Source organism: Bombina bombina, chromosome 11 (genome assembly GCF_027579735.1).
Source record: "Bombina bombina isolate aBomBom1 chromosome 11, aBomBom1.pri, whole genome shotgun sequence".
NCBI classification, from domain to species: domain Eukaryota; kingdom Metazoa; phylum Chordata; class Amphibia; order Anura; family Bombinatoridae; genus Bombina; species Bombina bombina.
The window spans coordinates 200,316,345-200,337,849 of NC_069509.1; the positions used below are offsets into that span (position 1 = coordinate 200,316,345).

A 21,505-nucleotide genomic window follows, 5' to 3' on the forward strand; every position below is an offset into this window, starting at 1 on the left:
AAATAAGTGAATCAATAATTGTGAAGTATATGTGAATTTATTCTTTAAATGATTCCTCAGTGAGGTAGTGCTTTCTTCTTGGTAGTGGATCGTGCTATCTTGCTAGTGACCTGTAAAACATATGATACAATAGTGCAATAATTTATCAAGTCTTGATAAAGGCCCAACATTTGGGGTCGAAACGTGTCGACAGTTTTGGTAAGCCTTATTTTGATATTTGAATATTGTTTTTTAGCTATAATGCACTATTGTATCATATGTTTTACAGGTCACTAGCAAGATAGCACGATCCACTACCAAGAAGAAAGCACTACCTCACTGAGGAATCATTTAAAGAATAAATTCACATATACTTCACAATTTTTGATTCACACAATTTTTGATTCACATATTTTTTAATATTATTTTTTATTTTTTTCATTTTTCATTGTTTATTATTTTTTGACACTTTTTTTGCTGATTTTTTAGAGGATTTTTTGCAAGTCAGATTTGGATTAATATCACTGTCTCTTACTGGAATACGTCACTATTGGAACATTTCATGCTGTCACATTATTTACCGACTTGGACAGGACAATAGACATTATTTTTGCTCTTAAGGTGCACCTTATCTTCTCAATTTTTTGTGGACTTTTAATCTATTTCAGGTTTATTTATTGTACATTGTACCTACCTATACATTTGTTTTATTGTATCTAATCCTTTAATTAGGTTCTTTTAGTCATCCAACTAGATTGTTTTTAGTCATTAAAACATCCTTTTAACCACTATATACCTTTTGGTGCTCTTTACACATCATTTTACTTCATAAAACAGGAGAAGCTTGTTTGTGTATTGTGAGGTGGAGTGGGCTGTTTCAGCTGATAATATTCCCTTTCTCTCTCATTGTGTCCTCTCCAGATATGATTGCCCTTGCAGTGTTACCAGAGGTGGGCCTGGCTGATGAGTATGTGCAGATTAAAGCTTCAGGACTTGCTCCTCTCCAGTTAGTGACCATTCGCTTGACACTACAAGATGATAAGGGAGAGAAGTTCTGGTCTCGTGCTTTCTTCAAAGCCAATGATCAAGGAGAAGTGAACCTGGACACAGACCCTGCTCTTGGAGGAACGTATGTTGGGGTTCAGCCAATGGGTCTTCTCTGGTCCTTAAAATCTCTAAAACCATTTCAGGGGGTAGTGAAGCGAGACGTTAAAGGGAGTCCATTCCAATACTCTGTAGACCTGTTTGACTCTTTACAGTTGGGAATGTTTTCTGACCCACAACCCATTGTCACCAAGACATTTGAAAGGTGGTTTATGTCTCCTGACACCCAAAGAACTCAGATTCGAGAGGGGAGAATCCGAGGAGCCTTGTTCTGTCCATCAGGTTTGTGATAATATAAATTGGTCTTGTATTATATAAATATATGTAAAAGTGCTAATTCCTCTGCACTTTCTAGCATAACACTCACATAGAAAACCAGCTGCTGATGAACCCTATTGCGCTAATTAATATTAGTACACATTTGGTGCTGATTTCTGTAAATATAATATAAAGGGTTTGCACTCTCACTAAGGCTTTTAGTGCTTAGGTAGAAAACAGAAAACCTAATAACCATAGACATATAAAGATGCTGTGCCAGATGTGACCAGGACACCGGATGTCTTAGATCCAGAGTGGCCTAATCAATTTACAAACAGTTTTTCTTTTCCACTGGGCGTCAATTCTATAAAGCTTGTGCATAACAAAATCTCACCACAGTATTACAGCTTGAAAATTGTGGCATTTAAAAAGATTTGTAACCGCCGCTCATTGCGAGTTGTGAGATCAGCTGCATTGTAATAAATGGAGCCGCGTCTGTCTTGTTATCGTTAATTGTGAAGCTACTAATGTAACGCAAACAAAAACTTTGAAAAAATGAAAGGGATAAGAAACCCAACAGTTTTCTTTTGTGATTCAGACAGAACAGACTATTTAAAAAAAGTTTCTAATTTACTTCTGTGACAGGACCTACCGTCACTGGGGCCTCTGGAGGGGGCTGTGGGCTACTGATTACGGCAGCGGAAGAGACCAGGGGTTTTACCCGGTCAGGGCATGGAAGGGAGCTGGGACTGTGGAACTGTTTCTGGGCATCTTGGTGGGCACGCCCAGGCTAATCAGGATTTACAGTGTACAGTTTCCCTCCACAAAGACAAGGGGGGCAGGGTGAGGGATGCCTGTAACTATTAATCCTACTGATAAGACTTGTCTAGTGCCTAGCTGATTAGAATAATGTTTAAAGTTTGAAGTATCATGTTGGTTGTGTGACTTTCAACAGTTTGGTGACATTTCTATTGTTTGATCTGATAATCTAATGTTTGACCTGCTGATCTAGTTAAAGGGACATAATACTCATATGCTAAATCACTTTAAACTGATGCAGTATAACTGTAAAAAGCTGACAGGAAAATATCACCTGAGCATCTCTATATAAAAAAAGGAAGATAATGTATCTCACAATTTCCTCAGCTCACTAGAGTAAGTGCTGTGTAAAAAGTTCTACTTCAGCTGCTGTCCCGCTGCAGGTAAAAAAAAATATGAAGAAATGAACTGCAGCCAATCCGCATCAACACTGCTGAGGCCATGAACTCTTTTACTGTGATCTCATGAGATTTGACTTAATTCTCATGAGATTTCATAGTAAACTTCCTTAAACTAAATAGGGAAGTAACATGAGTGTGCACAATGCTTACTCCCTTGCCGGTCCTGGGACAGACATACTGATTTGCAGCTTAAAGTCCTTTACAATGGGGTGTGAATATTTAGGACATTTTGAGGTAAAATATCTTTCTTTTTTACATAGAGATGTTCAGGTGATATTTTCTATTCAGCTTTTTACAGCTATGCTGCATCACTTTCAAATGTTTAAACATTTGGGTATCATGGCCCTTTAATGTCTATTCATGAAGGGGGATTGTCCCTGGGAGTGTATACAATGTGTGTGTGAACCTTGCAATAAACAGTTATTCCTTTTGGTTTTACCTGAACTGGAGCCCTGTCTCTTGTTTTGGGTAAAGGGCTGGTGTCAGCTATCTATTTGCTGAAGGGATTTGGATAGCAGGAGGCAGCGTTTGGAGCTGGTACCCAGGTGGGGTACTATGCGGTCCGTCACAACTTCTATTATCAAATTAGTTTAGTTCCTATGATATTCTGTGTTGAAGAGATACCTAGGTAGGCATCTGCAGCACTGCATGACAGGAAATAGTGCTGCCCTTTAGTGTTCTTGCAAAGCTGCTGCCATATAGTGTTCCAGAAATGAATCCGCAACTAAGCATACATCTCTGCTTTTCAACAATAGATACCAAAATAACAATCAAAAATTGATAATAGAAGTAAATGACACAGTTGGTCCTAAGTCGTCTTGAAGAGGTCTGCGCAGGACAGATGAAACGCGTAGAACTGGCGTACGCATCAAGCCGTGATTATATATGTTTTTAAGGCACCTTTTGATTTATTTTCCTGTAAGTGCATAGTGTTGTGTGTGCTTAAATACATTCCCATACTACTACCTTGAGTCGAGGTTGCGCTTCTGTGTTCTTGTTTTGTAGATGTGGAAGTTGAGTAAAACACGTTCTATCTGAATCATTAAATAACAATTTTGGGTTTCATATCCCTTTAATCACAAAGCGAATGCCACAAGTTTCTAATTGCTAGTGAAGAACGGCCGTATTCTGATGAGAAATCAGAGAAGGAGATTTACAAAACTGAAAGCGTCTCTGCGCTTCTAGCTGAAGAAAAGAACCTGAAGCTGATGCATAGAGGCCCATTTATCAAGCTCTGAATGGAGCTTGAGGGCCCGTGTTTCTGGCGAGCCTGCAGACCGCTGCTCCATAACCCTGTCCACCTGCTCTGAGCAGGCGGACAGAGATCGCCACAATTCAACCCGATCGAGTACAATCGGGTTGCTTGAAACCTCCCTGCTGGCGGCCGATTGGCCGTGAGTCTGCAGGGGGCGGAGTTGCACTAGCAGCTCACAAGATCTGCTGGTGCAATGCTGAATACGGAGAGCGCATTGCTCTCTGCATTCAGCGAGGTCTGTTGGACCTGATCCGCACTGTCGGATCAGATCCGCAAGACCTTTGTTAAATAGACCTCATAGGCTCAAAATGAGGAGTTTCAAGAACCCTCAAAACCAAATTAAGATTCCAAGGAGGAGAAGCTGGATGAGTAACTGATTTAATTCTGATGAGAGCTTAAAGTGATGGTAAAGTCATCTGTTGTGCAGTATATAATCCTTTTTGCCCAAAAAATACTTACAATTATTTTATATATGAAGAGAGAAATTATTGATGGTAGAAATTAAAGCAAACATTGAAACATATAGACATCGAAAAATATCTGGCTGATGAGAGAAATGAAAGCAAACAGTGAATCATTACGAAAGGAATGATTTACTGTTTACTTACATCGGCTAAAACCAGGAGCTGAGTATTCTCAGATAGCAATGCGCAGTTAGCGTAAGAAGTGCGCATGCGCAGTAAGTAGCAAAGAGTTAGTGTAGATGTCAGGAGCGTGCGGTTCATATTTTACATAGGGCGCATGGTGAGCTGATGATTGGGTAAAAGCGTTGTCAATCAAAGCTGCACCGGTGAAAAAATTATAGAGAGGCTGTTTAAAAAACTCTACGGAGGGGAAATAAAATCATCATTACAGCGTGAATAAATTGTTTTTTATTTATATAAGCACATCGATGTGCTAGTTAAGGTAAAAGAAAAAGGATTATGTACTGCACAACAGATGACTTTACCATCACTTTAAACAAAGGCTGGAAAGTCAGGAATTTAGCTGTTTTCTTTTGAGACAAAACAGAAAGAGATGAAAATGACCGTTAAGTGAACTGGCTGATAAACCTATATCTAAGCCTTCCTGCATGAACTCTACAAGAATTGCAACGGTAACCTTTGTGAGAACCCCAAGAAAAAAAGGTTTTATGTCTGATAATCGGCTTCCTAGTCTGAATCAAAGTATCAATAACATTGTCAGAAAAACCTCTCTGAGACAGAATTAAGCATTCAGTCACCATGCGTCAAATTTAGAGCTTTGAGATCTTGATAAAAGGAAGGCTTGAGAGAGAAGATCCTTTCGTACAATCAGTTAAAAATAGAGGTGCGTCTAAGGTTAGGTATTCTTATAAATGTAAATAAATCAAAGTAAACAGTGCTCCGCTGACTCCCCAATCCGAACTGCTAACGGTGAGTAAACAGATATAAGGCAATGGTCTCACCTTTTCCAGCTGATTCCACAGTCTCACCCGTCTATTCGCGGTCAATCCTTAGCCTCGGCTCTTCGCTACACCACGCTTCCAGGGCGTGGAATTCCTCCGATGGCGTCTGACGTCACTTGACACGTGAACTTGTTTGACCAATAGCGGGACGGACTTGGATTACCTATTGGACCAAATGCCGGCTGTTATGTAAACTTTAATTCCCCTCACCGATCCTGGCAGTAAAGTAAGTGTAAAGCCTCCGGAGCTCCAACGGGTAATAGGGGCTGCTAACCCAGTTGCAGCAGACAACGGCCCTCTCCTCTGCCGTAGTAGTACAAAAAGAAGCAGAATGCTGCTAAAATAAAACGTTCATTTTATTGGATATTGTTAAAACTTGATGCAAACATGCAGTAACAAGTGCTTAAAACAGCTGTTCATGTCATAAACAGGCCAGCCTGACGCGTTTCGGCTGATTCGCCTTATTCATAGACTCAATATTCTGAATTCACCTGTGGAGCTATATAAGCCCCCTCACAATCTCATTGGTTGCCTGTAGACATGAATAAACTCCCTCCTCCCCTTAGCTCGTCCGTCATTGATTGTGTATACTCCCACTTTCTTCATGTCCTCCCTATCAATTCAATTACAAGAGATGTATATAATAATGCTGAAATAGAATCAGTTCTCGTATATTAACATACATAAATAGTGGTGTATATTATCCCATTTAATTAGTCTGTCTATGTGTGTGTGCATAAACCGGGGTCGCGCCTCCTGTGCACAAGCCACTAAGGCTGTAAAAATCCGCACTATGGATTAAATACTACTTCTCGCAAAGTGTCCGCTTACCCCCCATAAAATACACACACACTCACACAGATCTCTTGGGAAATATCTATTCATAAACCACATTCTCTAACATCATCTACTCATGCTCATTAATTCAATAACCATAATCATTATAGTGTACCGGAATGCCTCACTCACATGATCTTGATTTATCTACCAATAGCTACAATCTGAACTATGTGTGTCAGCTCTGAGTGCTATACTTGATTTATTAAACCATTTCAATTAGTCATGATTGATATTTAAACTGTTTTTGCCAAAATCAATACTGCAGTATATTCAGACATCTAGAGTAGTCTCATTTATCTACCCTCTGTGCTCAACTACACAATTTCTAAGGGGATCAACTATAATGCCTGCTAAATATTAAATGTAAGTTTGAGTTGTAGACTAAAGGATAATAAACTCAAGAAAAGGGAAATTTGATATTTCAGTCTTGTCAACCCCGTTATATGATACTGACCTTCTGTCATTGTATCTGGTTCTAAGTGTCCCTATATTTGTAAGTACTAATCGGGCACTATAGCTGTATCCTCACTTTTCCCAGAAATTAATGATATCATCTGTTATATTCATACCGGCTGGTCTCCGTGTATTGAGTGTAAAGATCCAATAAGCCTCCCTACGGAAGAGCTCTTGAACCCTATCACCCCCCTCTCGGTTTTTTCTTTATTACATCAATAATCATCCACCTGAAGGTACTGACATTACCCTGATGTTCATAAAGAAAGTGCTTAGCAACTCCTGTGGTGGTCTTGTCTTTCTCTATATCATTAAGGTGCTCCCGAATTCTTGCTCGGGCCTCTCTCGAGGTGCACCCCACATACTGCAGATTGCAATGGTTACATTGTACCATATAGATGACAAATTCTGTTCTACAGTTTGTGCACATCTTACAATTGTAGACCTTTTGTGTAGATGCTGACTGAAATACCTTAGAAATGGACGTGTAGCTCCAAGCTGTGCAGCTTCTAGTGCCACACTTGTAGTGACCCTTGCAGGTCAACCAACTGCTATCTTTCTTCGGTTTCTTTAACATACTTGGAGAGATCATATTTCCAATTGTAACATTTCTTCTCGATACAAATCTGCAACCTTTCTCAATTATATTTTTCAAGATGTCATCTCCTTGTAAAATCTGCAGATTCTTTTTAATGATGTTACAGATTTTGTTATACTGACTAGTATAGGTGGTTACAAATGTGATCTCACTTTTTTCTTCCTTTCTAAGGCCTAGATTTGGAGTTCGGCGGTAGCCGTCAAAACCAGCGTTAGAGGCTCCTAACGCTGGTTTTGGCCGCCCGCTGGTATTTGGAGTCAGTGATTAAAGGGTCTAACGCTCACTTTTCAGCCGCGACTTTTCCATACCGCAGATCCCCCTACGCCATTTGCGTAGCCTATCTTTTCAATGGGATCTTTCTAACGCCGGTATTTAGAGTCGTTTCTGAAGTGAGCGTTAGAGCTCTAACGACAAGATTCCAGCCGCCTGAAAATAGCAGGAGTTAAGAGCTTTCTGGCTAACGCCGGTTCATAAAGCTCTTAACTACTGTACCCTAAAGTACACTAACACCCATAAACTACCTATGTACCCCTAAACCGAGGTCCCCCCACATCGCCGCCATTCGATTAAAATTTTTAACCCCTAATCTGCCGACCGCCACCTACGTTATACTTATGTACCCCTAATCTGCTGCCCCTAACCCTGCCGACCCCTATATTATATTTATTAACCCCTAACTTGCCCCCCACAACGTCGCCGCCAGCTACTTAAAATAATTAACCCCTAATCTTCCGACCGCAAATCGCCGCCACCTACGTTATCCCTATGTACCCCTAATCTGCTGCCCTAACATCGCCGACCCCTATATTATATTTATTAACCCCTAATCTGCCCCCCTCAACGTCGCCGACACCTGCCTACATTTATTAACCCCTAATCTGCCGAGCGGACCTGAGCGCTACTATAATAAAGTTATGAACCCCTAATCCGCCTCACTAACCCTATCATAAATAGTATTAACCCCTAATCTGCCCTCTCTAACATCGCCGACACCTACCTTCAATTATTAACCCCTAATCTGCCGACCGGAGCTCACCGCTATTCTAATAAATTGATTAACCCCTAAAGCTAAGTCTAACCCTAACACTAACACCCCCCTAAGTTAAATATAATATTTATCTAACGAAATAAATTAACTCTTATTAAATAAATGATTCCTATTTAAAGCTAAATACTTACCTGTAAAATAAATCCTAATATAGCTACAATATAAATTATAATTATATTATAGCTATTTTAGGATTAATATTTATTTTACAGGCAACTTTGTAATTATTTTAACCAGGTACAATAGCTATTAAATAGTTAAGAACTATTTAATAGTTACCTAGTTAAAATAATAACAAATTTACCTGTAAAATAAATCCTAACCTAAGATATAATTAAACCTAACACTACCCTATCAATAAAATAATTAAATAAACTACCTACAATTACCTACAATTAACCTAACACTACACTATCAATAAATTAATTAAACACAATTCCTACAAATAAATACAATTAAATAAACTAGCTAAAGTACAAAAAATAAAAAAGAACTAAGTTACAGAAAATAAAAAAATATTTACAAACATAAGAAAAATATTACAACAATTTTAAACTAATTACACCTACTCTAAGCCCCCTAATAAAATAACAAAGCCCCCCAAAATAAAAAATTCCCTACCTTATTCTAAATTAAAAAAATTACAAGCTCTTTTACCTTACCAGCCCTGAACAGGGCCCTTTGCGGGGCATGCCCCAAGAATTTCAGCTCTTTTGCCTGTAAAAGAATAAATACAATACCCCCCCCCAACATTACAACCCACCACCCACATACCCCTAATCTAACCCAAACCCCCCTTAAATAAACCTAACACTAAGCCCCTGAAGATCTTCCTACCTTGTCTTCACCATACCAGGTTCACCGATCCGTCAAGAAGAGCTCCTCCGATGTCCTGATCCAAGCCCAAGCGGGGGCTGAAGAGGTCCATGATCCGGTCAAAGTCTTCATCCAAGCGGGGCAGAAGAGGATCTTCCATCCGATTGAAGTCATCATCCAGGCGGCATCTTCTATGGTCTTCCATCCGGAGCGAAGCGGCAGGATCCTGAAGACCTCCAGCGCGGAACATCCATCCGGACCGACGACTGAACGACGAATGACTGTTCCTTTAAGGGACGTCATCCAAGATGGCGTCCCTCGAATTCCGATTGGCTGATAGGATTCTATCAGCCAATCGGAATTAAGGTAGGAATTTTCTGATTGGCTGATGGAATCAGCCAATCAGAATCTAGTTCAATCCGATTGGCTGATCCAATCAGCCAATCAGATTGAGCTCGCATTCTATTGGCTGTTCCGATCAGCCAATAGAATGCGAGCTCAATCTGATTGGCCAATCGGATTGAACTAGATTCTGATTGGCTGATTCCATCAGCCAATCAGAAAATTCCTACCTTAATTCCGATTGGCTGATAGAATCCTATCAGCCAATCGGAATTCGAGGGACGCCATCTTGGATGACGTCCCTTAAAGGAACAGTCATTCGTCGTTCAGTCGTCGGTCCGGATGGATGTTCCGCGCTGGAGGTCTTCAGGATCCTGCCGCTTCGCTCCGGATGGAAGACCATAGAAGATGCCGCCTGGATGATGACTTCAATCGGATGGAAGATCCTCTTCTGCCCCGCTTGGATGAAGACTTTGACCGGATCATGGACCTCTTCAGCCCCCGCTTGGGCTTGGATCAGGACATCGGAGGAGCTCTTCAGGACGGATCGGTGAACCTGGTATGGTGAAGACAAGGTAGGAAGATCTTCAGGGGCTTAGTGTTAGGTTTATTTAAGGGGGGTTTGGGTTAGATTAGGGGTATGTGGGTGGTGGGTTGTAATGTTGGGGGGGGGTATTGTATTTATTCTTTTACAGGCAAAAGAGCTGAAATTCTTGGGGCATGCCCCGCAAAGGGCCCTGTTCAGGGCTGGTAAGGTAAAAGAGCTTGTAATTTTTTTAATTTAGAATAGGGTAGGGAATTTTTTATTTTGGGGGGCTTTGTTATTTTATTAGGGGGCTTAGAGTAGGTGTAATTAGTTTAAAATTGTTGTAATATTTTTCTTATGTTTGTAAATATTTTTTTATTTTCTGTAACTTAGTTCTTTTTTATTTTTTGTACTTTAGCTAGTTTATTTAATTGTATTTATTTGTAGGAATTGTGTTTAATTAATTTATTGATAGTGTAGTGTTAGGTTAATTGTAGGTAATTGTAGGTAGTTTATTTAATTATTTTATTGATAGGGTAGTGTTAGGTTTAATTATATCTTAGGTTAGGATTTATTTTACAGGTAAATTTGTTATTATTTTAACTAGGTAACTATTAAATAGTTCTTAACTATTTAATAGCTATTGTACCTGGTTAAAATAATTACAAAGTTGCCTGTAAAAACAGAATTTATGTTTACCTGATAAATTTCTTTCTCCAACGGTGTGTCCGGTCCACGGCGTCATCCTTACTTGTGGGATATTCTCTTCCCCAACAGGAAATGGCAAAGAGCCCAGCAAAGCTGGTCACATGATCCCTCCTAGGCTCCGCCTACCCCAGTCATTCGACCGACGTTAAGGAGGAATATTTGCATAGGAGAAACCATATGGTACCGTGGTGACTGTAGTTAAAGAAAATAAAATATCAGACCTGATTAAAAAAACCAGGGCGGGCCGTGGACCGGACACACCGTTGGAGAAAGAAATTTATCAGGTAAACATAAATTCTGTTTTCTCCAACATAGGTGTGTCCGGTCCACGGCGTCATCCTTACTTGTGGGAACCAATACCAAAGCTTTAGGACACGGATGAAGGGAGGGAGCAAATCAGGTCACCTAAATGGAAGGCACCACGGCTTGCAAAACCTTTCTCCCAAAAATAGCCTCAGAAGAAGCAAAAGTATCAAACTTGTAAAATTTGGTAAAAGTGTGCAGTGAAGACCAAGTCGCTGCCCTACATATCTGATCAACAGAAGCCTCGTTCTTGAAGGCCCATGTGGAAGCCACAGCCCTAGTGGAATGAGCTGTGATTCTTTCGGGAGGCTGCCGTCCGGCAGTCTCGTAAGCCAATCTGATGATGCTTTTAATCCAAAAAGAGAGAGAGGTAGAAGTTGCTTTTTGACCTCTCCTTTTACCTGAATAAACAACAAACAAGGAAGATGTTTGTCTAAAATCCTTTGTAGCATCTAAATAGAATTTTAGAGCGCGAACAACATCCAAATTGTGCAACAAACGTTCCTTCTTTGAAACTGGTTTTGGACACAGAGAAGGTACGATAATCTCCTGGTTAATGTTTTTGTTAGAAACAACTTTTGGAAGAAAACCAGGTTTAGTACGTAAAACCACCTTATCTGCATGGAACACCAGATAAGGAGGAGAACACTGCAGAGCAGATAATTCTGAGACTCTTCTAGCAGAAGAAATCGCAACTAAAAACAAAACTTTCCAAGATAATAACTTAATATCAACGGAATGTAAGGGTTCAAACGGAACCCCCTGAAGAACTGAAAGAACTAAATTGAGACTCCAAGGAGGAGTCAAAGGTTTGTAAACAGGCTTGATTCTAACCAGAGCCTGAACAAAGGCTTGAACATCTGGCACAGCTGCCAGCTTTTTGTGAAGTAATACCGACAAGGCAGAAATCTGTCCCTTCAGGGAACTTGCAGATAATCCTTTTTCCAATCCTTCTTGAAGGAAGGATAGAATCCTAGGAATCTTAACCTTGTCCCAAGGGAATCCTTTAGATTCACACCAACAGATATATTTTTTCCAAATTTTGTGGTAAATCTTTCTAGTCACAGGCTTTCTGGCCTGAACAAGAGTATCGATCACAGAATCTGAGAATCCTCGCTTCGATAAAATCAAGCGTTCAATCTCCAAGCAGTCAGCTGGAGTGAAACCAGATTCGGATGTTCGAACGGACCCTGAACAAGAAGGTCTCGTCTCAAAGGTAGCTTCCAAGGTGGAGCCGATGACATATTCACCAGATCTGCATACCAAGTCCTGCGTGGCCACGCAGGAGCTATCAAGATCACCGACGCCCTCTCCTGCTTGATCCTGGCTATCAGCCTGGGGATGAGAGGAAATGGCGGGAACACATAAGCTAGTTTGAAGGTCCAAGGTGCTACTAGTGCATCCACTAGAGCCGCCTTGGGATCCCTGGATCTGGCCCCGTAGCAAGGAACTTTGAAGTTCTGACGAGAGGCCATCAGATCCATGTCTGGAATGCCCCACAGGTGAGTGACTTGGGCAAAGATTTCCGGATGGAGTTCCCACTCCCCCGGATGCAATGTCTGACGACTCAGAAAATCCGCTTCCCAATTTTCCACTCCTGGGATGTGGATAGCAGACAGGTGGCAGGAGTGAGACTCCGCCCAAAGAATAATTTTGGTTACTTCTTCCATCGCTAGGGAACTCCTTGTTCCCCCCTGATGGTTGATGTACGCAACAGTCGTCATGTTGTCTGATTGAAACCGTATGAACCTGGTCCTCGCAAGCTGGGGCCAGGCCTGGAGCGCATTGAATATCGCTCTCAGTTCCAGAATATTTATCGGTAGAAGAGATTCTTCCCGAGACCAAAGACCCTGAGCTTTCAGGGATCCCCAGACCGCGCCCCAGCCTATCAGACTGGCGTCGGTCGTGACACTGACCCACTCTGGTCTGTGGAACATCATCCCTTGAGACAGATTGTCCAGGGACAGCCACCAACGGAGTGAGTCTCTGGTCCTCTGATTTACTTGTATCTTCGGAGACAAGTCTGTATAGTCCCCATTCCACTGACTGAGCATGCACAGTTGTAATGGTCTTAGATGAATGCGCGCAAAAGGAACTATGTCCATCGCCGCCACCATCAACCCGATCACTTCCATGCACTGAGCTATGGAAGGAAGAGGAACGGAATGAAGTATCCGACAAGAGTCCAGAAGCTTTGTTTTTCTGGCCTCTGTTAGAAAGATCCTCATTTCTAAGGAGTCTATAATTGTTCCCAAGAAGGGAACCCTTGTTGACGGGGATAGAGAACTCTTTTCCACGTTCACTTTCCAGCCGTGAGATCTGAGAAAGGCCAGGACAATGTCCGTGTGAGCCTTTGCTTGAGGAAGGGACGACGCTTGAATCAGAATGTCGTCCAGGTAAGGTACTACTGCAATGCCCCTTGGTCTTAGCACCGCTAGAAGGGACCCTAGTACCTTTGTGAAAATCCTTGGAGCAGTGGCTAATCCGAAAGGAAGCGCCACGAACTGGTAATGTTTGTCCAGGAATGCAAACCTTAGGAACCGATGATGTTCCTTGTGGATAGGAATATGTAGATACGCATCCTTTAAATCCACCGTGGTCATAAATTGACCTTCCTGGATGGAAGGAAGGATAGTTCGAATGGTTTCCATCTTGAACGATGGGACCTTGAGAAATTTGTTTAAGATCTTGAGATCTAGGATTGGTCTGAACGTTCCCTCTTTTTTGGGAACTATGAACAGATTGGAGTAGAACCCCATCCCTTGTTCTCTTAATGGAACAGGATGAATCACTCCCATTTTTAACAGGTCTTCTACACAATGTAAGAACGCCTGTCTTTTTATGTGGTCTGAAGACAACTGCGACTTGTGGAACCTCCCCCTTGGGGGAAGTCCCTTGAATTCCAGAAGATAACCCTGGGAGACTATTTCTAGCGCCCAAGGATCCAGAACATCTCTTGCCCAAGCCTGAGCGAAGAGAGAGAGTCTGCCCCCCACCAGATCCGGTCCCGGATCGGGGGCCAATATTTCATGCTGTCTTGGTAACAGTGGCAGGTTTCTTGGCCTGCTTTCCCTTGTTCCAGCCTTGCATTGGTCTCCAAGCTGGCTTGGCCTGAGAAGTATTACCCTCTTGCTTAGAGGACGTAACACCTTGGGCTGGTCCGTTTTTACGAAAGGGACGAAAATTAGGTCTATTTTTTTGCCTTGAAGGGCCGATCCTGAGGAAGGGCGTGGCCCTTACCCCCAGTGATATCAGAGATAATCTCTTTCAAGTCAGGACCAAACAGCGTTTTCCCCTTGAAAGGAATGTTTAGTAGCTTGTTCTTGGAAGACGCATCAGCCGACCAAGATTTCAACCAAAGCGCTCTGCGCGCCACAATAGCAAACCCAGAGTTCTTAGCCGCTAACTTAGCCAATTGCAAAGAGGCGTCTAGAGTGAAAGAATTAGCCAATTTGAGAGCATTGATTCTGTCCATAATCTCCTCATAAGGAGGAGAGTCACTATCGAGCACCTTAAGCAGTTCATCAAACCAGAAATATGCGGCTGTAGTGACAGGGACAATGCATGAAATGGGTTGTAGAAGGTAACCCTGCTGAACAAACATCTTTTTAAGCAAACCTTCTAATTTTTTATCCATAGGATCTTTGAAAGCACAACTATCCTCTATGGGAATAGTGGTGCGTTTGTTTAAAGTAGAAACCGCTCCCTCGACCTTGGGGACTGACTGCCATAAGTCCTTTCTGGGGTCGACCATAGGAAACAATTTTTTAAATATGGGGGGAGGGACGAAAGGAATACCGGGCCTTTCCCATTCTTTATTAACAATGTCCGCCACCCGCTTGGGTATAGGAAAAGCTTCTGGGAGCCCCGGCACCTCTAGGAACTTGTCCATTTTACATAGTTTCTCTGGGATGACTAAATTTTCACAATCATCCAGAGTGGATAATACCTCCTTAAGCAAAATGCGGAGATGTTCCAATTTAAATTTAAATGTAATCACATCAGATTCAGCCTGCTGAGAAATGTTCCCTAAATCAGTAATTTCTCCCTCAGACAAAACCTCCCTGGCCCCCTCAGATTGGGTTAGGGGCCCTTCAGAGATATTAATATCAGCGTCGTCATGCTCTTCAGTAACTAAAACAGAGCAGCCACGCTTACGCTGACAAGGGTTCATTTTGGCTAAAATGTTTTTGACAGAATTATCCATTACAGCCGTTAATTGTTGCATAGTAAGGAGAATTGGCGCGCTAGATGTACTAGGGGCCTCCTGAGTGGGCAAGACTCGTGTAGACGAAGGAGGGAATGATGCAGTACCATGCTTACTCCCCTCACTTGAGGAATCATCTTGGGCATCATTGTCATTATCACATAAATCACATTTATTTAAATGAATAGGAATTCTGGCTTCCCCACATTCAGAACACAGTCTATCTGGTAGTTCAGACATGTTAAACAGGCATAAACTTGATCAGAAAGTACAAAAAACGTTTTAAAATAAAACCGTTACTGTCACTTTAAATTTTAAACTGAACACACTTTATTACTGCAATTGCGAAAAAACATGAAGGAATTGTTCAAAATTCACCAAATTTTCACCACAGCGTCTTAAAGCCTTGAAAATATTGCACACCAATTTTGGAAGCTTTAACCCTTAAAATAACGGAACCGGAGCCGTTTTAAGCTTTAAACCCCTTTACAGTCCCTGGTATCTGCTTTGCTGAGACCCAACCAAACCCAAAGGGGAATACGATACCAAATGACGCCTTCAGAAGTCTTTTATAAGTATCAGAGCTCCTCTCACATGCGACTGCATGCCATGCCTCTCAAAAACAAGTGCGCAACACCGGCGCGAAAATGAGACTCTGCCTATGCTTTGGGAAAGCCCCTAAAGAATAAGGTGTCTAAAACAGTGCCTGCCGATATTATTAAATCAAAATACCCAGAATAAATGATTCCTCAAGGCTAAATAAGTGTTAATATCAATCGATTTAGCCCAAAAAAAGTCTACAGTTTAAATAAGCCCTTGTGAAGCCCTTATTTACAATCGTAATAAACATGGCTTACCGGATCCCATAGGGAAAATGACAGCTTCCAGCATTACATCGTCTTGTTAGAATGTGTCATACCTCAAGCAGCAAGAGACTGCAAACTGTTCCCCCAACTGAAGTTAATTGCTCTCAACAGTCCTGTGTGGAACAGCCATGGATTTTAGTTACGGTTGCTAAAATCATTTTCCTCATACAAACAGAATTCTTCATCTCTTTTCTGTTTCTGAGTAAATAGTACGTACCAGCACTATTTGAAAATAACAAACTCTTGATTGAATAATGAAAAACTACAGTTAAACACTAAAAAACTCTAAGCCATCTCCGTGGAGATGTTGCCTGTACAACGGCAAAGAGAATGACTGGGGTAGGCGGAGCCTAGGAGGGATCATGTGACCAGCTTTGCTGGGCTCTTTGCCATTTCCTGTTGGGGAAGAGAATATCCCACAAGTAAGGATGACGCCGTGGACCGGACACACCTATGTTGGAGAAATAAATATTAATCCTAAAATAGCTATAATATAATTATAATTTATATTGTAGCTATATTAGGATTTATTTTACAGGTAAGTATTTAGCTTTAAATAGGAATCATTTATTTAATAAGAGTTAATTTATTTCGTTAGATAAAAATTATATTTAACTTAGGGGGGTGTTAGTGTTAGGGTTAGACTTAGCTTTAGGGGTTAATCAATTTATTAGAATAGTGGTGAGCTCCGGTCGGCAGATTAGGGGTTAATAATTGAAGGTAGGTGTCGGCGATGTTAGGGAGGGCAGATTAGGGGTTAATACTATTTATGATAGGGTTAGTGAGGCGGGTTAGGGGTTCATAACTTTATTATAGTAGCGCTCAGGTCCGTTCGGCAGATTAGGGGTTAATAAGTGTAGGCAGGTGTCGGCGACGTTGAGGGGGGCAGATTAGGGGTTAATAAATATAATATAGGGGTCGGCGGGGTTAGGGCAGCAGATTAGGGGTACATAGGGATAACGTAGGTGGCGGCGGTTTACGGAGCGGCAGATTAGGGGTTAAAAAAAATATGCAGGGGTCAGCGATAGCGGCGGCGGCAGATTAGGGGTTAATAAGTGTAAGGTTAGGGGTGTTTAGACTCGGGGTACATGTTAGGGTGTTAGGTGCAGACGTAGGAAGTGTTTCCCCATAGGAAACAATGGGGCTGCGTTAGGAGCTGAACGCTGCTTTTTTGCAGGTGTTAGGTTTTTTTCCAGCTCAAACAGTCCCATTGTTTCCTATGGGAGAATCGTGCACGAGCACGTTTTTGAGGCCGGCCGCGTCCGTAAGCAACTCTGGTATCGAGAGTTGCATTTGCGGTAAAAATGCTCTACGCTCCTTTTTTGGAGCCTAACGCAGCATTTGATTAAACTCTCGATACCAGAGTTAAATTTATGGTGCGGCCAGAAAAAAGCCCGCGGAGCGTTAACAGCCCTTTTACCGCCGAACTCCAAATCTAGGCCTAAGTGATTTAGGCTGCAATAATGTTTCTCTGGGTATACTTTGAACATCCCTTAAGGCCCTCACAATTGGGCCCTCCGGATAGCCCCTTTCTCTCAATTTCTGAATCAGTATATCACTCTCCTTTTCATAATCTGCAATGTCTGAGCAGTTGCGCTTGGCTCTAATGAGCTGTCCTTTAGCCATGCCATAGTGCATATGGCGTGGATGGCAACTTCTAGCGTGAATCAAAGAATTCGCTGAAATGGGCTTGGTGTAGAGCACTGTCTTTACATTCCCAGCAATGGTGTCACCTATTAAGGTGACATCCAAAAAGTCCACCTTCTCTATGTCAAAGCAAAACGTAAATGACAAACCTACATCATTGCTGTTAAGGTATTTGACAAACTGTTCACTGGTTTCTCTACTCCCTGCCCAGACGAACAAAAGGTTGTCTATATAACGTTTATAACCCACTAACCACTCACCAAAGGGGTTCGTATCTGCAAAGACGTGGGATAGCTCCCACCAGCCCATGAACAAGTTGGCATAGGCTGGTGCGAACTTGGCTCCCATCGCCGTCCTACACCTCTGCAGATAGAATTGGTCCCCAAAGGTAAAGTAGTTGTGGTTCAGCAAGAATTCAATGACACGCAGAATATAATCCTTTAGCTCTGATGTATAATCACTCAACAAATCAAGCATGTATTTTACAGCATTTAAACCTTTATTGTGTGGGATGGCGGAATATAATCCTACCACATCTACTGTCAGCCAGCTATACTCTTGATGCCAATTGATTTCTCCCATACATTTTAAAAAATGTTGGGTATCCCGTAAGAAAGTAGGTAACTTCCATACTAAGGGTTGAAGCAAAGATTCAATCCAATTGGATAAATTTTCGAAAAGGGAGCCGATACCAGATACGATCGGTCTCCCCTTAACATTCTCAATGGACTTGTGCACCTTTGGTAAGTGATGAAAGATGGGTATCACCGGTTCTTTAACATATAGGTACTCAAAGGTGCACAAGTCCATTACACCTTCCTCCAATCCATCATCTAAAAGATCTCTAAGTTCTGATTGAAATCTTATCATTGGATCACAGGGCAAGCTCAAGTAAACCTCCATGTCCCGCAGCTGTCTTTTAGCTTCTTGTATGTAATTCATTTCTGACATGAAAACTATGGTGCCGCCCTTGTCGGCATTTTTGATGACTATGCCCTGTCTATCTTTCAATCTCTGCAGTCCTGTTTGTTCTGCATGTGTAAGATTATGTCTTTGCTTGCCACTTTCTGATTTTAATTTAATAAGATCCTCCTCCACCCTTTTGTGGAAGCTCTCCAATGCCTCACCTCTGAAATGGGTGGGATAAAATTTGGATCTAGTTTTAAAACCTGTGCGGCTTCCTTTCTCTGTAATGGTGTCCCTACTTTCCTTCTCCAATTGGCTTAATGTCAATAAATCAATTGCGTCTTTATATAGAAAAAAGTCATTCATGATGTGTCTTTCATTAGTCTTCAGGGTATTTTCACTCTCTGGGCTCTCTTCAGAAAAATAAAATTTCTTTAACGTTAGTGAACGAACAAATTTATTCACATCCATGAGCGTGTCAAATACCCTGAAGTCCGCTGATGGAACAAAATTAAGTCCAAGTTCTAAGACCTTTGTTTCTTCTGTGGTCAACTCTATACTGGTAAGATTAATGACCCTAATATGTTGTATTTGTTTTGTTTCCCTCTCCTCAATGTGTATTGCTTGCGTCTGACTTGAGGATCTTCCTCTTCCCCTTCCTGCTCCTACTGACCCTCCCCCTTGTCCCCTGTCCTCTGCCTCGCAAAAAACCTGAGCGTCCACGGGTATTGGGGTTGGTGTGGGTTGTGAGTCTAGAGCATTGGAGTACCTGTTCAATCTATTCCCTCCTCTACCTCTGTTCTTAAAAATACCCACAGTCCCAACCGGGGTAGGGTAAGGGGAACTGTCACTAGCACTCAAAGCAATGGATGGCAAACTCTCATTAAATGTGCCAGAGGGGCTTTCTTCCTCAGATGAACCCCCACTGGTTGCATAGTCAACAAAGTCTCTAATCTCATTATCTTCACTTGAGTCGGTATCCACAAAAGTCACTTGTTTCTTGCCTACTTCAGGTAGCTGCCCTTTTACTCCAGGTGTATTCCCTTTCTTGTTGTTATATCTCCTGAATAGTCTCATCCTCCTTGGGTTTTGTGAATTCCATTGGTACACCCGGTTATTAGTATAATCCTCAGTGTCTCTGACAAACTTGCGGTATTTCTGTCTGTCTATGTCTTTCTTGAAATTATCTATCGTCTGTCTGAGTATTGAATCAAGTTGTTCGTACTTCTCATGATCAATAAATTTATTTAAATCCCTCTGTATGTCCTTTATCTGACTCCTTGTTTCTTCTAATTTGTAGCTTTTATATTTGATAATGACATTCATCAGTCAGATGGAACATTCAGTAAGGATATCATTCCATTCATTAATGAACCATTCTTCCGTTACTTGAAATGATGGATACTTTCTAATTCTGAGAACTCTTGGTATCATCCTAATATCAACATATTTCTCAAGAGATCTCCTATCCCACCAAACCTGATACTCTTTCGTTAAAGACTTTTCCATTAGTAGAAAAATATCTGAAATGTCTTTGGTTTGTGTTTGGGGATTGAAAGTATCTTTCAGTGTGAGTCTGTTCTTGTCAATGTCTTCTAAGCTGTGATCCAACGATAAGATTTCAATCAGGACTTAGAGATCTTTTAGATGATGGATTGGAGGAAGGTGTAATGGACTTGTGCACCTTTGAGTACCTATATGTTAAAGAACCGGTGATACCCATCTTTCATCACTTACCAAAGGTGCACAAGTCCATTGAGAATGTTAAGGGGAGACCGATCGTATCTGGTATCGGCTCCCTTTTCGAAAATGTATCCAATTGGATTGAATATTTGCTTCAACCCTTAGTATGGAAGTTACCTACTTTCTTACGGGATACCCAACATTTGTTAAAATGTATGGGAGAAATCAATTGGAATCAAGAGTATAGCTGGCTGACAGTAGATGTGGTAGGATTATATTCCGCCATCCCACACAATAAAGGTTTAAATGCTGTAAAATACATGCTTGATTTGTTGAGTGATTATACATCAGAGCTAAAGGATTATATTCTGCGTGTCATTGAATTCTTGCTGAACCACAACTACTTTACCTTTGGGGACCAATTCTATCTGCAGAGGCGTGGGACGGCGATGGGAGCCAAGTTCGCACCAGCCTATGCCAACTTGTTCATGGGCTGGTGGGAGCTATCCCACGTCTTTGCAGATACGAACCCCTTTGGTGAGTGGTTAGTGGGTTATAAACGTTATATAGACAACCTTTTGTTCGTCTGGGCAGGGAGTAGAGAAACCAGTGAACAGTTTGTCAAATACCTTAACAGCAATGATGTAGGTTTGTCATTTACGTTTTGCTTTGACATAGAGAAGGTGGACTTTTTGGATGTCACCTTAATAGGTGACACCATTGCTGGGAATGTAAAGACAGTGCTCTACACCAAGCCCATTTCAGCGAATTCTTTGATTCACGCTAGAAGTTGCCATCCACGCCATATGCACTATGGCGTGGCTAAAGGACAGCTCATTAGAGCCAAGCGCAACTGCTCAGACATTGCAGATTATGAAAAGGAGAGTGATATACTGATTCAGAAATTGAGAGAAAGGGGCTATCCGGAGGGCCCAATTGTGAGGGCCTTAAGGGATGTTCAAAGTATACCCAGAGAAACATTATTGCAGCCTAAATCACTTAGGCCTAGATTTGGAGTTCGGCGGTAAAAGGGCTGTTAACGCTCCGCGGGCTTTTTTCTGGCCGCACCATAAATTTAACTCTGGTATCGAGAGTTTAATCAAATGCTGCGTTAGGCTCCAAAAAAGGAGCGTAGAGCATTTTTACCGCAAATGCAACTCTCGATACCAGAGTTGCTTACGGACGCGGCCGGCCTCAAAAACGTGCTCGTGCACGATTCTCCCATAGGAAACAATGGGACTGTTTGAGCTGGAAAAAAACCTAACACCTGCAAAAAAGCAGCGTTCAGCTCCTAACGCAGCCCCATTGTTTCCTATGGGG

At 41.7% G+C, this 21,505-nt stretch overlaps 1 protein-coding gene across 1 annotated transcript in view; it reads left to right on the forward strand.

Annotated features, from left to right (window-relative positions):
• Positions 1 to 902: 902 nt before the first annotated feature.
• The window catches only part of LOC128641827 (bile acid-CoA:amino acid N-acyltransferase), a 78,751-nt gene continuing 58,148 nt past the window's right edge, over positions 903 to 21,505 (forward strand). The window contains exon 1 of the mRNA XM_053694374.1: positions 903 to 1,365. Coding sequence (XP_053550349.1) covers positions 903 to 1,365 — 463 coding nt within the window. The remainder of the gene's footprint in view (positions 1,366 to 21,505) is intronic.